Below are 17481 nucleotides of genomic sequence, written 5' to 3'. Positions count from 1 at the left end.
TCCAACTTATTATTTGCATAAAGATCAAGATCAGAAGGAACTTCCTGAGTCGATCTTTCATACACTTAAGTTAGCATCGAGGCTAAATTCTTTTCTTCTTTTTTTCAATTTAGAGTTAATGATATATTTATATATTACCATTAACAATAAAGAATATCAAAAGGAAGTTCGCTTTTTAACTCACCTGAATATTTCATAGGAGAGATAGTTGATAACGGACTCAAACTGTCTCCTAGATTTTTAAAAATATTTTTACAAATATCCTGTAAAGGAAATAGCTCGATAATTGGTCCGAGCTATCTCTTGGACTTCTATCCATGTGAGCAGAAGACAGTTCCACGTGAGTAGGAGACGTCGAGATGTTTTTTGAGTTTTTTTTCCTCTCATAAGCTTTAAGTGATGTTGATATATATTCATTCCTCATCCAGAATCAAGGTGCATATTCACTCACATTTAGCATAATTCAACAAGAATAAGAATGTATTAACTATTAGTAATATAGATGAACGAATCCTATCACATCTATTAGCCTAAGATTTTATATTTAGCATAGTATTAGGGTATATTACCTTCCATTTTAATGTTTGGTAAGAAATCACGCATAAGATCAACATGTAATAGAATTCAAAGGATAAGAAATGGTAAAACATAGCATATTCTCTAAGATTCAAAATAATAGAATATGGTAATAGCAAGAAAGCTTGTTCTTCGTGAATATGTTAAGAATATAAATCAATACATCATATCTTGGGCACATATTTGAAGCTCTTGATAACTTCATGCCCATTGATAAGATTTTTATGCTATTATATATAAATCGGTGGATTTTTTTTTAATGAAGAAGTTTTTGTTGTAAATTACTGAATGGATTTATGTCTTTTTGATTTTTTTTCTCGGCAATATTCCAAATTGAAATGATTTATAAAAAAATTTATCGAATTCATCATCCAAAATTTTTCTCTAATATAGTCCAATTTGTCACTTGAGTCATTCTCTCCATTTCCATTCTTTTTTTCTCATTCATGTGATCTAAGAATATTCGATTATCTATAGGATCCAATTCATATCGGTCTAAAATAATTTATTCTTTCACTTTTGATGTGATTTGATGATGAGATTAAATTATGTCCTTGTCAAGAAAAAATATATAGTATTATCCTACTCCAGTGTTTAAACTCGATAAATCCGAATAATTAACTCATTAACTTATTAAGTTTGGATTACAAACTCAAAAGACTATCATAAATAGGTTAGATTTTATCATTACATGAGTTTAAATGTTTAATTAAAAATATTATAAAACCACATTGTTGGTCAAGCAATTCATCCTCTGTTCATGTCATACTTTGGAAAAGAGATGAACACTTTATTTCCCATCATAAATAAACTAACCCTTCGTTCACAAGTTGGCATACAACCAAAATGCTTGAAACCACCAATTGCCATTGTCACTATCCTCCTTTTGCAGTGGGCAAAGAAATATCCTACCCACTGCTTAAGAATCACATGTTTTGCTATCATTTTCCATGGATTGGATACGATTGTGGCCTTCCAATGGGCATATTACAAGCACCAACTTTGACCCACATATGACCATTGGATGCATGATGGCCATTGTTTTAGAATTGTCTTATTCATCTGAGAATCAACCTATATTGATCTTAGATATTTTTTTTATAGTGGATTAGTGGTGAAGATGATATTTGATCTCCATGTCTTTTCATCACCATCACCATTCTATTGACTTAGGTATAAAAATTATCGGATGAGGTTCTAAATTTTAAAACTTTAGAAAACTAGCTTTCCAAAAAAAAATCTGATATAATATTTTATTCATGATTTTAGAATAATTATCTTTATGATGATGAAGAACACAAATTTCACATATAGAAAATTGCTTTAGTTATAAATAAAGTCAACTACTACTATGCCAAAACTTGATTAGTGAATGTAAATAATTCTATTACTGCTTAATATACCTGTATAAATGCGATCATATAGCTAACCATTGTATTCAACTTCCCCATCTCTTCTTATCCTCATCATGTGTGATTGATAGTGATCATTATAAAAAATATTTTAGAAGACAGTGTTTGTTTTTTGTTTTTGGTTTTTTCTTCTTGATTTTTATTTTTGAGAAAGGGATAAACTAGGAATTTGAGATTCGAGTCGAGACTTTACGAGAAACTACCAAAGTCTTTTTTAGCAAGGCTAACTCGTGCAAGCCTATTCATTCTCTGTTCACTATCCTCGACTATTGCTTGCGGCCCTCTCCTTTCTTATATGTGGCTATTAGTCTTTCTCCTTTATCATTGACAACCCTCTCCTTTCTCTTTTCTCGTACGTGTGGTCGAACTAGTATAGCTAGGGGTTTTTGTCGCTCCCACATGTGACCCCATTCTTCCTCCTTCCTTGTAGGTATGGTTGGACTAGTGTGGTTATCACATGAAGACAACCCGTGGTGGAGGTGATTAAGGGCTCGCTTGAGCGACGATGAGCAGGTGATGAAGGCATAATTGGTCAGAACCTAACTAGTGATGAAGGTGTAAGCATTGTCGAAAGACGATCAAGAGTAAAATCATCATTTATATAAAAAAAAGAGTTATCTATGAAATTTTTTAAAAGTTGAGGTGTTTTATAAAAATTTCTTAAAGCTAAAGATTTTTTAAAAATTCATCCTATCATTTTTTTTATCTTAATATAATATAATTGACTATATAATCTTGAAGTTAATCATGGTCAAATACAATGATTATAAGATTAGAGATGTTATAACATTCGCTCAATTAAAATTAACAAAACTATATTTAGCCCTGATCGAAGAGTTGAGAAATCAAGATATAATAAAAGTCCAAAGATGACTCCTCTCACATAGCTCATTTCAAAGGTCCACCTCGAAATAATAGAATTGGACCCCAAAATTTCTTGTCTTCGTGACCATGTTGATGCAACATATCTAGTGGGCGCATGTCATATTCATACGCTAAAATATCATATCAATGTGTCGAGTGCTAATTGATTGAGAAATAATAGTCATAATAATAATCTAGGAATGACATACATACCAACATCATACCTATTTCTTCTAGAACGTTGTACAGCATTCAAGTAGCTGTGGGCCTCTCGGTTGACCAAGCATCCGGTTGACCTTATGGCCCCACTCGACACATCATACATATAATACTCTCAATGTAACATGTAGCAACACCATAAATTATGGACACCTCCGCACTCGATTTATAAGAATACACTTAGTACAATTTTATATCTTTATTATCTATAACACTGACAAGCAGTCAGTGTTATCGGTCGAAAACTATTATAATACACCACAACGGTGGAAATCGGCTTTTTTATATTTTCTTTTCTATCCAAATCAAATATCTCATTTGATTTAATATAAATGGATAAATCTAAAATATAATATAATATAATATATATATATATATATATATATATATATATATATATATATATATATATATATATATATATATATATATATATATATATAAGGATAAGATCGATATCTCATGATTGATACCTTAACACTATGTGATCTATACCTCACTACAAGATTGAATTTGTTGAATATTATCATATCTTGAATTTAGTATATCATCATCGAAGTTAAGTCGAATTTATCGAACATTATCGTATATTAAATTTAATACACCATAATCGAACTGACACCTTAATATTACGTCGTTGACACCTTAACACTACTTGATCTACACCTCGCTACAAGATTGAATTCGTCGAACATTATCGAATCTTGAATTTAGTGCACTATAATCGAACTGACATCTCAATATTACGTGATTGATACCTTAACACTACGTGATCTATACCTCGCTATAAGATTAAATTCGTCATACATTATCGAATCTCGAATTTAGTATATCATAATTGATGTTAAGTCGAATTTATCGAACATTATCATATCTTGAATTTAGTGTACCGTAATCGAAGTTAAGTCAGAATCCTTAAACATTTATAGCAATATAACACAAAGCATAAGTCGAATCATTTTCAGTTCAAAACTAACTTAAAGATCATAGTAGTATCGTTAGAAACACACCGATATAGTTTTTGCACATTATTGAAGTCAGGCAAGTTCGATCTCGATTGAAATTGTTTCGAGAGACTAGCATGAAATAAAGATATTGATTGGTTTTGAATCAATATATAAATTGGATAATTAAATTCTGACTTAATAAAATAAAAAAAATAGTTTTATAAGAATTATTTCTTAAAATCGAACGAAAGAATTTTTTATTATAAAAAAAGGTCTTTCTGCATGTCTTTTCGAAGGTAACAAGCAGCATTAGTGTTTGGAAAACGTTAAACGATTGTGTCGCATAGGATAAGGTTATCAATTACAGGACATCATTAGGTAGCATCAACCAATTCCAGTCACATCTATCTTGGATAAGATCATCACTAACATACTCGAAAAAGATTGATCCCATTATTTATTTTTAATAATATATTTTTTTTGTAATTTTAAGTATAAGCTTGAAATCATATAATATATATATATATATATATATATATATATATCTTTTTTCTTATTCTTCTCCTTCTAGAAATCGAATATCTCTCAATTTTGAGATCTAATTTGATTTACTCAGTGGTGAAAATGTCAAAATGGCATAGCAAGAACCACAAACCTCTCATTGACACAGTCAGGAGTAAAATTCTTACAGTTTTGGAAAATAAATCATAAATAATAAAAATTCTTTTCTTAAGATTAACAATCCAACATCTTTAATTTTAGGAAATTAGCGTCATTTTTTGCGTTCATTGCAAAAATTTTAATATTTTCAATTTTCTCAATATTTCTCTTCTTCTAATATTCTATAGAATTTTTAAATCATTTTATTGATTATTTCATATTTTAGCAAAATAATTAGTTGCCAAACAACATTTCACGAAAACCACTCCCAACAAAACCCACGGCGCCGCATTTATTATTATTATTATTATTATTATTATTATTATTATTTACCGAAAAATAGTAATAATAATAATGGTCACGATGATGATGATAATAATAATAATATTATTATTAATTTAATGCCCTCAGTTTATTCGCATGCTGCTATAAATGAGGCAATTGCCTCGGAGCCGGGAGCTTCAACTGGCGCTCTGCTGACGGGGCTCGCTTCTCGCGTCTTCCTTCACTGCTTCCTCCCCTGTTCTGGTTCTGAAATCAGAGAGCAAGGATAAGCCATGACGACCATGAAGCTTGAGCGCATCCCCAGCATGCGGGAGAGGGTGGAGGACACCCTCTCCGCCTACCGCAACGACCTCGTCTCGCTTCTTTCCAGGTTCCGCCTCTTCTCCCCGATCGAATTTTGTCGGCCGGTGTGGGTTTTGGTTGTGAGCACGGGGTTTTTGTCGGCAGGTTCGTGAGCCAGGGTAAGGGGATGCTGCAGCCGCATCACCTCGTCGATGCCCTCGCGACGCTCGGGGACGACGGCCGCACCAAGCTCTCCGAGGGCCCCTTCTCGGAGGTCCTCAGATCTGCCCAGGTTCGGACGGAAACCTCCGCCTTGTTCTTCTTTCTTGATTTCTGGCGACTCATAGTCACGTCCGAAACCATGTTTGTTTCCTGGATTCGCTCCTCACTGGTTCCTGGTGAGCTAGACATGGATTTGTTTTCTCTTTTTTACTTGCTACCATTCATTTGGATTTTATATGGGAATTAGGAAGCAATAGTTCTTCCACCATTCGTGGCCATTGCCATCCGCCCCAGGCCTGGCGTGTGGGAGTATGTCCGGGTTAATGTCTATGAGCTCAGCGTCGAGCAGCTGAGTGTGTCGGAGTACCTTCAATTCAAGGAAGAGCTCGTCGATGGAAGGTGAACTATTATTTGTAGGACCCTGAAGTAGCGATTGTGTTCCTTTCTTAATCTGAAGTAAGTGTTCTATTTAATGAACTTGAAAGGTCTGATGATCGCTACACGCTGGAGCTGGACTTTGAACCATTCAATGCTTCATTCCCACGGCCAAACCGGTCATCATCGATTGGAAATGGGGTTCTCTTCCTGAACCGGCACCTTTCATCCATTATGTTCCGCAACAAGGACTGCTTGGAGCCCCTGCTGGATTTCCTCCGGGCCCACAAGTACAAGGGTCATGTAAGAGTAGTCATTGATGAATATTTAGGAGCTTTGACATTTCAGCATGTGATGTTTGAGTTATTTTTGTCCATGCATTGGGCAGGTCATGATGTTGAATGACAGGGTACAGAGTGTATCCAGGCTTCAGTCCGTTCTAGCCAAGGCGGAGGAATATTTGTCTAAGCTTATACCGGAGACTCCTTTCTCTGAATTTGCTTACAAGTAAGAAAATAGTTACATCCAGTTATACAACACCAAAACAGTGTTTAATTGGAGGTAGTTCCAAGAAGAACCTCTTTCTTTGGTGGATGTCATGGGAGTGCCAATAAAAAGCATATATTTTGATTAGGTGGCAGGTGCTGAGGCACCTTACAATCTGAACATTAACCATGCTCTGCATGACTGACACAGAATGTTCATCAGTTTTCCTATTTTTTACCAAACAGAATTCACATTCTTTACAAGTTAATGTTTCACTAAGTTTTTGTATAATTAAGAAATTGCATCTATGTATTACTTCTTTTGAAAGGAAACGCAATCTGAATATGAGTATCAACCTCAAAATGGTATCAGGTGTCCTTTTAGTGCTAACAGTGTTTAATATAGCCCAGTTTTGCTGTTTTGCTTTTTGTATAAGGTTGACAGGACATAGAATGTACCTGAGTGCAACTTCTTATCTGCAGAAAGGAGTTTCAAAGTACCAAAGCATGATATTATTTTTGTTACAAAAAGAGTTGTATTTTTTTTCCTTAAGTGGTTTCTATTTCTTTGGTTCAACCCAACTGTTTTGAGTTTTCTTTTAGGAGTATCAGTTTACGCAGATTAAAGTTCATGGAAAAGTGCCTTTTATGCTCTTTTGTCAAGATGATTTAAGTTTTAAGCCAGCCCGTCGATATTCTCTTATGATTTTACTTGCAGGCTTCAAGAGATGGGTTTGGAGAAAGGCTGGGGTGACACAGCTCAACATGTTCTCGAAATGATTCATCTTCTTCTTGACATTCTTCAGGCTCCTGATCCTTCCACTCTGGAGATGTTTCTGGGGAGAATTCCAATGGTGTTCAATGTTGTAATCTTATCTCCCCATGGATACTTTGGCCAAGCTAATGTATTAGGCTTGCCAGACACTGGAGGGCAGGTAGTATTCCTATAGTGAAATATGGTTATGTTTTTCTTTTAAATTCAACTGTATACAACAACTCTGGAGAGACCTTTATCTTATTGGTGCATTTGAAGGATTATGGATTAAAACAAGTAGTTATGTCGCATTTCCCTTGCAGGTTGTCTATATACTGGATCAAGTTCGCGCATTGGAAAATGAGATGCTTCTGAGGATAAAAAAGCAAGGGCTAGATATTGATCCTAAAATCCTCATCGTGAGTGAATGTTGAAGTCCATTCTTCGTGTTTGTTTTCTCATTGAAGATATCACTAATGCAATAATTGGCTTTGTAGATGTTATGAGTGTTATTTATCAATATTTGTGTACAAATAATATTCCAGCCAAAAACTTTTGTGTACATATATTTACTTGCTTTTTTATATATAAATTCCTATTTATGCTAACTTTTTTTTATTGAAGGTTACTAGGTTGATACCTGATGCAAAAGGCACAACATGCAATCAGCGGCTAGAAAGAGTCAGTGGAACACAACATTCTCATATCTTGCGGGTGCCCTTTAGAACTGAAAAGGGAATTCTTAAGAAATGGATTTCAAGATTTGATGTTTGGCCTTATTTGGAGACATTCACAGAGGTGAAATTTATGAAACTTCTTTAGATTCCCAAGGTCCTGCCTTGATTCATGATTTAGATAAACAGTCAGCACACTGTTGGACTTGTACATCTTTTCTCTATTACCTGATCTATTGCACTATTTTGTGGTGTTAAAAGCAGAAGTTTACTCATTCTTCAGGAGAATTTGTTTCCTTGGTGATCTGAGGTTTAACTAGGAACTTTTTAATAAGTATCATAACACTTGTGCCAACATGAGTTAGCTTATATTCTGTTTCATATCTTTCTTGATTTTTTTTACTGAACAAACATTACATCTGCTGAGAAATACAAATGGACAGAGGCAAAGAAAAAGGTTTAGGGTACTTTAATGAAACAACATCACCATAATCATGAAGATAAAGAAATCTTACTAGTTGATTGACATCTTCTAGTTTATTTTTGCTCATAGAATCTGGACACATGATTCAGATGAACCACAGAGTAAAACCTTATACCTCATTGACGATCCTTAAAGGTTTGAACCACTTTGTACTTATTTGCTCTCATCCCTGTTCTTTCTCGAGAGTTGTTGAACTCCTAATAATTATATTCCGACCATATGTTCATTAATTGTTTGGTTGAAAAGCACCAAACAGAAAAAAGAGAGTGACATAAGTGTCAAGGACTTCGTTGGTTTACTTGGTGCATGATGCAGCCCAGAGTTTTTTGAGATTAGGTTTTGTGAAGTCTGCCTTCAGTAAGAGTTTAGATATAGGTTTCTGTTTAGGGCTGTTTGGAAATTTGAAGGGTTTAAAACATGGTATATTGATCCTTTAAGGATGTCAACAATAGAGAAACATTATTTATTTGGATTAGCTTGGGATATCTAAAATATTCTCTTTTTTCCTTCTTTTCTTGCTGTGTCTTCATTTGGCTTGGGATATCTAGAAGACACAAGTGTCTTCTGCTCTATTTACATGACAACAGCTGCATACTTCTGGAATATTGTCACAACAGATGTTTTCCCATTAATATGAGATCTGGTCACGTTACTGCTCCTGCTCTTGATGTTGATAAGATTGGCTCAAGCATCAAAAAGAAGGTTCACATAACTGGAGAAAATAAATAGAGGGAAGTTCAAGATGCCTGTGTATCTAACTCTTCTTTTGAAGGGTTTGATCATGTGACAGAAATGAACAATCATGTCAGAGGTTAAACTCTAACATGATTGAAGTCATAAACTACCATAAGTTACTATTAGTGCAATTTTTGGTTGTCCGATTTGGGTGTTGATTCGGAGCCAACCGAGGTTCCTTCCACATCTGTCACAATTCAATCTCGGTCGACACCATAGTCGTCCAACCCCAAAGGTGCTGGATCTGTCAGACTCCAAAGATGTCAAACTCGTCTGAGTCCGAAGATGTTGAACCCTGATGACCCCTAAGATGCCGAACCCTACAGAACTGCATCAAGGGTGTTCCTGACAAATGACCCTGTAATGCTTAAGTTAATTTTAGGTTTGGAGGATTCAGCTAATAATTTGAACAGCATTGGGGAAAGTTAGCATTGGAAGGAACCTTAGTCGGCCCCGAATCAACATTCAGATCGGACAACAAAAAGCTGCACTAACAGTTGCTATGGTATTTGTGTAAAGGGTTTGATGTGACTCAACCTAACAATTATGAGTAGGTCAAACCTTGCTTGCATGACCGACCTTAATGGTGATTTATAAGGTTTTCCTCTATATCTTGACTTAGTTCTCTGTTTATTGATGATTGACATTTTGGATGCATTCGTATTTTGGGTCTTCTTAGTTGTTGTGTGGATGATGACACATCAGATTTGAAGGTTGTTCTAGTGTTTGATATGGCAAGATAACTGAAGTGCTTCTTTAGAAATATATGAAGTAGGTTTTAATAGTTATTGAAAACTTATGTTATGGCATTCTGAGATTGTTATACTAGAAGCTTCATTCATATTGTTCCTCAAATGCCAAAAAAATTTGAATGTAATCATCTCAGTATTTAAAACTAGAATTGGAGGATTTCATCTCTGAGTCACTATGGATATATTCACTAGAAATTGAAAAAAATTGTCAACAAGATTCATTGTTTGGATGTAATAATCCAGAGATTATGTTATAATTAATATCTTTTGTGATTTGGCTAACAGATGAATTCAATTATTTATAATTTTTCACTAATGTTCCTTTAATCATTTGGATTGGCATACATATGTGGTTGCTGATTGACGGTTTATCCTATTACCAGGATGTGGCAAGTGAGATCGCTGCAGAGTTACATGGCACTCCAGATCTCGTTATTGGAAATTACAGTGATGGGAATCTTGTTGCATCTTTGTTAGCTTATAAACTGGGAATCACCCAGGTATTCTCTGGTAGTCATATCTTTGTTACACGTTCTCATCAATTTTAACTTTGTATTTACATATATAATTGATAAACTTTTGTACAGTGTAACATTGCTCATGCACTAGAGAAGACAAAATATCCAGATTCAGATATATATTGGAGAAAGTTTGAGGAGAAATACCATTTTTCATGCCAGTTCACTGCTGATCTAATTGCTATGAATAATGCAGATTTTATAATCACTAGCACCTATCAAGAAATTGCTGGAAGGTACTTTTTCTTTATTCTCTGTATGTTTTAAGTTTGTTTATCTACTTTTGTCATTTGGAGATGTTCTGTTCATTTTGTGTTGTCGCACATTTTCTCTATTGACATCTTGTTCATACCTTTTTGTTTCTAGTTTGATCGTTATTGTCCTTTTTCTCCAAGGAAAAATATATCTATATCAAAATTTTATTACAAAGGAGGCCCTGCATATCAGAGCTCAAAATAGTACAGTTTGGATGGCCGTTAAGCCCCCAGAGCTTAATACATTTACATGTCCTCACAAAATTTAGATAGTATAGTCAAAAGGTAATTGTTTATAAAGTCTTGTTGACACTCACGATAACATATCAAAGCCATATGAAAATTTGTCAGACCATTATTTAATGGAACCTTAAATGGGGATTAAGAGTTTGATGTAGTACTGATTTATGCTGCTTACTCTAGTTGTTCAAATCAGGCTTTCCCATCTTGCCTTTCTTTTCAATTTGGTGTTTAATTTTGAACCTTATCTGGCTATTGATGTACTCATTGACAAATACTGAAGTGTATGCTTTTCTCTTTGCACTTGGTCGACCGAGTTAGATTGCTTTGACAAATACTGGCAATTGATGTACTATCTTTTGACACACACACACACACTGTCAATTTAAACCTGGACTTGTTTGCTAAATTTTGTTTTGTTGCTTCTAAAATGCTGGCTTTGTTCTTGATCTTCAATATGAAATTTTGTCCTCGATGTCTCAGCAAGAACACAGTTGGACAGTATGAGAGCCATACTGCTTTCACTTTGCCTGGTTTATATCGTGTTGTCCATGGAATCGATGTTTTTGATCCAAAGTTCAATATAGTCTCCCCTGGAGCAGATATGAGTATTTACTTTACATACTCGGAAAAGGGAAAGAGACTCACTTCTCTTCATGGTTCAATTGAAACGCTGCTTTATGATCCAGAGCAATGTGATTTGCACATGTGAGTATATGTGTAATAATTTTCCTTTTAAACTGGTTATCTGATTTTTAATAATGATAATTGTCTGTTTTGCTATTAAATAAATTTTCAGTTCATTACTCCCATAATGTAATCTCTCAGAGCTTTTTGTACTTCATTTTCTGCTGGGTCATTGAACTTTTTTTGTTGTCATCGTTTATAATTGTCTTCAATGTGGCATGAAGTGTGATCATTTACAAAACACAAATTGGTATAAATCACAAACAAGTGAAGGATATTTAATCATAGTTGTTTGATAACAATTGCAGCACTGTGTTTAGCATGAATTGAAAGAATGCACTTTGAGATGGCTGCCATGTAGTAGTGATATTAAATTTTGGTTCACAACACAGGGAACCACAAGTGGGCTATATTGCCCACAGTTTAATGAATTGAATATTTATTTATATGGATTAGCCATTCTGGGCCAATATCAACGAAGACAGACTTTTTTATTATGTGGGCTGGTAAGTATTAAGTTTAATATATTGTCGCTTAACACATTATCTGGTCATGTGAAATGGCATGTCCAAGCACAGATCTTATAGGACATACCCTGTAACATTCCATCATGTGAATGAGCCTGAACTTGGGTTTCACCTGATCTTGATAAAGCTTCATTTTTTATTCTTTTTCTTTTTTACTCATTTGTCCTGCCATTTCCAAACTACATGATGATTTGGAATCTTTATATCAGCCATTTCTTTATTAGGTCTTTCCCAACATTGTCCTCTCATTTTCTGCTTCTTGGCATGAATTCATTGTTTTCCTTCCACAGACAAATTTTAAGTCTGATAGAACTTATCTTTTATGTTGTAGGAAGTGCTTTCTGAGGAATTATGTAGATTCAAAAGTTAGACTAAGTTACCATAACCAGATGGAGTATAATTTCTTTGATTAATCATGATTGATCAAGTAAATCTGACTTTTTATTTCATTATGTTGTGGTTCTTATGGTTACACTTAATTACTGGACTTTTGTTTTCCTACTTCAGTGGTTGTTTGGATGACCGATCAAAGCCCATTATTTTCTCCATGGCGAGGCTTGACAAAGTGAAAAACATAACAGGCTTGGTCGAATGGTTTGGTAAAAGCACTAAACTAAGAGAATTGGTCAACCTTGTGGTAGTTGCTGGATACATTGATGTGAAGAAATCCAGTGACAGAGAAGAAATCCAAGAGATTGAGAAGATGCACGAGCTCATTAGTTCATATAACTTGTCCGGTCAGTTCCGCTGGATTTCTGCCCAAACGAATAGGGCAAGGAACGGTGAGCTGTATCGCTACATAGCTGATACTGGTGGTGCTTTTGTTCAGGTACAATTTTGTGTCATCAAATGAATTTTTTGCACCTAACATTGTATAATCACTTATTATCCTTTCTCTACAGCCTGCTTTTTATGAGGCTTTTGGTCTGACTGTAGTGGAGGCCATGACTTGTGGTCTTCCAACATTTGCCACTTGTCATGGAGGTCCTGCAGAAATCATTGAAAATGGATTATCAGGCTTCCATATAGATCCATACCATCCTGATCAGTCTGCTGTAGTCATGGTGGAGTTTTTTGAACATTGCAAAGAGGACTCTGGCTACTGGAAGAAAATATCGGATGGAGGGCTGCGTAGAATACAAGAGAGGTCTTTCGCACAAGATTTGTTCTTTAATTTGCTTCTCTTTTACATCTGGTTTGCTGCAGCACATTTTGGTAAGCAATGACATAATGTTTAACAATCTCTAGGTATACATGGAAGATCTATTCAGAAAGGCTAATGACACTGGCTGGAGTTTATGGCTTCTGGAAATACGTTTCAAAGCTCGAAAGGCGTGAGACGCGGAGATATCTTGAAATGTTCTACATACTGAAGTTCAGAGACCTGGTAAATTTGATCTTCACCGAGTTGCATATGGAAATTCTTGCTCTGACAAAAGACATGCTTCATGATCTCTGAATGCTGGGATTAACACAAAATTTACATTGAACATTCACATGGCCTATTATCCTGTAATGATTTTTCTTCTTCTGTCCCATGAATGTTCTAATCAGATTTTTATTTTTTTTAATGTCAGGTGAAGTCTGTCCCTCGTGCAGTCGATGACGATCACTGATACTGTACATAAACTAAAATAATAAACATGTGCCTCTGCCGCAAAATTGGTTGTCCGTCGACGGCGTGCCACAAGCTGCAAAGTACTCGGGAAAAGCCTAGTTAAGTTCTATATTCGATGGTCATCAAGCTACTTTCTTGCACACTGTCACTAATAACACTTCCAATAAGATTTGTAAGGTATGCCAGGCAGATGCTCAAGTAGTCAACCCATCTTCCACCAACTTGCTTAAAGATTATGCTGGGTGGTGTTGCTTATGGTGTAAGTTTTATGTATAAACTTGTGTTTGCTGTCAGCTTATCCAGTCTAAACTGTTCTTGTAAATAAAGGGAAACTGCATTCCTGCTCTAACCTTTTTTGCCTTTTGCATCGAAGACCAAAGACCAATCTGTGCATTTAGCATTCGATATAATGAAGAGCATAGTCTTTTTGGTGTTCATCTTTAGTATAAGCACAAGTACATGACACAAACGCAAGAGCTCCTAAATTAGCATACTATACTATTTGTAGAAAAAAGTGAAGGCTTTTTTTTTTCTTTCCTTATCTCTCTTTTATTTTCTAAATAGTTTTATTGGTTTTCTTAATTAAATTCCATCTAATTTTGATCAATTGGAGGTTACCATTCTGTTTCAGTTTTATTCGATATTATTATTTTCCAATTTGTCTATTTTGTAGAACTCGTCGAAACCTATCCTTCGTGAGTGAGAGTGAGCGATGTCACCCGTAATCTCAAATCGTTTAGAATTGAAAGAAAAAGATAATATATATTAGGTTTATGGACGTAATGGTGTCTCGAAGCCTACTACCATCGAATCCGCAAGTTCACCGAACTAAGCAAAACACTTGAAAGCTTGATGAACACATTCTCTAACTTTACCATTTTGTCCATCTGGTCTTAAATTAAAGGAGAGATGGAAGTGTAAAGGTAAAAAGACACCTTTCTTCCAACGCAGGCAATTCCAACTTACTGGCCTGCATGATTTATACACCATTCTTTCCTTCCTCTTCACCACACCTCTCCAATGGCATTAACTTCTGACGTCCTTCTCCTCCTCCTGCTCTTCCTTCCCAGCATTTATGCCCAGTGGAGCCAATCCTCCTCCCTGGAGGAAGCAAAAGCCTTCGAGGAATCTTTGCTCCACCAGGCCTGCTTGAACATCACCGACCATGAAGCTTGCACGTCGCGCATCAGCATCGAGTGTCACCGGCAGGGGCGCACTGGGCCGATCTCCATACTCCACGGCGCCGTCAGGGGCACCATCGACGAAGCCCTCCGCGCCGTCGGCACCTTGTCGGGCCTCGCTGCAGTTTCCAGTGACCTCCGCGAGGAGATGGCCATCCATGACTGCGTCGAGCTCCTTGGCTACTCCATCGACGAGCTCGGTTGGTCGTTGGAAGAGATCAGCCGGCTCGTCTTGGAGAACCGCAACATTCACCACGAAGCAAACCTCCGCGCATGGCTCAGCGCCGCGCTCAGCAACCAAGACACGTGCTTGGAGGGCTTCGACGGCACCGACGGTCGCATACGCCATTACATCCACAGCAGAGTAGCGGAGGTGACACAACTCGTGAGCAACCTGCTGGTGATGTACAGGAAGATGCGCAGCATCATACCTCACGCGCCACCCAGAAATGGCACCAAAAGCGACGGCAACAGAGACTCGCCACCCTGGGTGGTGGTCGACCAGGAGCTCCTGCATGCGGATCCCAAGGCGTTGCGCGCCGATGCGGTGGTGGCATCGGATGGCAGTGGGAGGTACCGGTCGATCAACGAGGCGGTGAATCGAGCGCCAAGCCACAGCTCGAGGAGGTACGTTATATACGTAAAGAAGGGGGTGTACGAAGAGAACGTGGAGTTGAAGAAGAAGAAGACTAATATTATGATCGTTGGTGACGGAATGGGAATTACGGTGATTTCCGGCAGCAGAAATTTCATGCAAGGATGGACGACCTTCAGGACTGCTACCTTCGGTAAGCTTTTCATTCCTTTCTTCTCCCTCCACCGGCAAACTCAACATGATTCTTTTCTTTGTGTGATGGCAATTTGGAACGAGCCTTTTAAATCTCATGTATCAATTACATCTTTAATATTATCATTATTTAGGGTTAATGAAAGCTTTGTTTTCACGTAAAATCTTATATGATTTGCTTATTATTTTGTCGCTGGTGAAAAGTTATTTATAATATCATATTTAATGTTAAAATTAAATCCTGTTTGATTTAAGAACAGAGGCAAACGAAAGATCTATTGGCGTTCGAACGTACTGCATGTCTTGACATTTATGTGGGCTTTACATGGCAGCGGTTTCCGGGCAGGGCTTCATAGCGAGGGACATAACCTTCCGTAACACCGCCGGGCCGCAGAACCACCAGGCGGTGGCCCTCCGAGTGGACTCCGACCGTTCGGCCTTCTTCCGGTGCAGCATCGAGGGTTACCAGGACACCCTGTACGCCCACTCCCTCCGCCAGTTCTACCGCGAGTGCAACATCTACGGCACCATCGACTTCATCTTCGGGAACGGGCTCACCGTGCTGCAGCGCTGCAACATCTACACGAGAAGGCCGTTGCCGGAGCAGAAGGTGACGATCACGGCGCAGGGGCGCAAGGACCCCAACCAGAACACGGGCATCTCGATCCACGACAGCTTCGTTCACGCAACGTATCCCACCTACCTCGGCCGGCCATGGAAGCCGTACTCGAGGACGGTGTTCATGCAGTCGTACCTGAGCTCCGCTGTGCAGCCGGCGGGGTGGCTGGAGTGGGCGGGGGATTACGGGCTGGGCACGTTGTGGTACGGGGAGTACCGCAATTATGGCCCCGGTGCGAGGCTGGGCGGGCGAGTCCGGTGGCCCGGGTATCATGTGATCCGGGATGCTGCAGTGGCCAGCCTCTTCACAGTGCGGCGGTTCATTGATGGCTCGTCGTGGTTGCCGGCCACCGGAATCGAATTCACCGCTGATCTCATCAATAAGTAGCTTCTAAAGCAGGATGATAGTATACGCCTTCGATCATTCACGTTTGCTTACAACACAACCTTATTTGGTTTCAGTTTTCTTGCTGCATGGAATTGTAGTGTTCAATAAACGAATTCTTGGATCAATAAATTAATGCCGATTGCCGATAGCTCTTTAAGTAGACGAGCAATCCAATCTCCTTCCATCAACAAAGGCAATGGATGTTGAGAATAAAGCATTGTTAGTTAATTTCAAGGGAATTTTTTTTACTATTTTAATACAAAAATATCAATATTAAAAGGACTTTTAGGTGATTAATTACCATCAATTTGTCTCTCTCTCTCTTTAGAATATTCTTTTTGTAACTTGGGAGATTAGAATTCATCACAAAAGTAGTCTCTTTTTACCATGTAAAGGCTTTCCTATTGCATTATTTATGTCAAAGCTTATTTTGGTGCTTTTCTTGCAAATCACACAAGTATTCTTTTCTCCATAATACACGTCATTAAACCTCATCTATTTATAGGAATATCTCCTTTATCTTCTCAAGGTATCCTTATTTATTCTCTATTTAATTATATTCATAATTATAATTATCTAGATAAGTTCATGCAGTCCAACAAAAATGATTAATTAGATTAATTTTCCGATAGTTATTGCACCACCACCATCCTTCTAAAGAAGAAACCACCTAAGAGAGAAACGTATATTCTTTGGCCAGCAAAGATAGAAAGGCATCTCGACCTTTTGTGACAAGGGAGATAGACACGTACGTAGGCAACGCTCTACACGTCATCTTCACTCATCATCCGACGTGTTAAGTGGGAACCGATTCTAGAGACCAACAGTGTGACACCAACGTGGATGTCGACTCGATTTGATTCTATAAGATCAATCATACGATATTACGTCTCATTGATGGTCATAATCCTGACATTTGTCAAGATCTCAACCCGAC

At 37.2% G+C, this 17481-nt stretch overlaps 2 protein-coding genes across 2 annotated transcripts; both read left to right on the top strand.

Moving 5' to 3' along the window:
- The first annotated feature begins 5129 nt into the window (after nucleotides 1-5129).
- Nucleotides 5130-13919, top strand: LOC135619705 (sucrose synthase 4-like). Its single transcript, XM_065121973.1, has 15 exons — nucleotides 5130-5333; nucleotides 5411-5537; nucleotides 5715-5866; nucleotides 5953-6145; nucleotides 6231-6349; nucleotides 7046-7262; nucleotides 7405-7500; nucleotides 7706-7879; nucleotides 10110-10226; nucleotides 10314-10480; nucleotides 11222-11446; nucleotides 12460-12781; nucleotides 12855-13099; nucleotides 13201-13339; nucleotides 13530-13919. Exons 1-15 carry the CDS (start codon nucleotides 5236-5238, stop codon nucleotides 13566-13568), a joined length of 2430 nt encoding a protein of 809 aa, XP_064978045.1. The 5' UTR covers nucleotides 5130-5235; the 3' UTR covers nucleotides 13569-13919.
- Nucleotides 13920-14281: 362 nt separating this feature from the next.
- Nucleotides 14282-16690, top strand: LOC135619706 (putative pectinesterase/pectinesterase inhibitor 22). Its single transcript, XM_065121974.1, has 2 exons — nucleotides 14282-15539; nucleotides 15871-16690. Exons 1-2 carry the CDS (start codon nucleotides 14591-14593, stop codon nucleotides 16542-16544), a joined length of 1623 nt encoding a protein of 540 aa, XP_064978046.1. The 5' UTR covers nucleotides 14282-14590; the 3' UTR covers nucleotides 16545-16690.
- The last annotated feature ends 791 nt before the right edge of the window (nucleotides 16691-17481 follow it).

Source organism: Musa acuminata, chromosome BXJ2-8, assembly GCF_036884655.1.
Source record: "Musa acuminata AAA Group cultivar baxijiao chromosome BXJ2-8, Cavendish_Baxijiao_AAA, whole genome shotgun sequence".
Classification (NCBI taxonomy): Eukaryota; Viridiplantae; Streptophyta; class Magnoliopsida; order Zingiberales; family Musaceae; genus Musa; species Musa acuminata.
Note: the sequence above shows the minus strand (reverse complement) of the source record. Positions and strands in the feature narration are given on the sequence as shown.

Bases quoted from the DNA above. Each gene is read 5' to 3' on its own strand.
- LOC135619706 (XM_065121974.1), top strand. From the start codon at position 14,591: ATGGCATTAACTTCTGACGTCCTTCTCCTCCTCCTGCTCTTCCTTCCC. The intron at 15,540-15,870 runs GTAAGCTTTTCA...TTTACATGGCAG, and splicing joins CTTCAGGACTGCTACCTTCG to CGGTTTCCGGGCAGGGCTTC.
- LOC135619705 (XM_065121973.1), top strand. From the start codon at position 5,236: ATGACGACCATGAAGCTTGAGCGCATCCCCAGCATGCGGGAGAGGGTG. The intron at 6,350-7,045 runs GTAAGAAAATAG...TTTTACTTGCAG, and splicing joins TTCTCTGAATTTGCTTACAA to GCTTCAAGAGATGGGTTTGG. The intron at 7,501-7,705 runs GTGAGTGAATGT...TTTTTATTGAAG, and splicing joins TTGATCCTAAAATCCTCATC to GTTACTAGGTTGATACCTGA.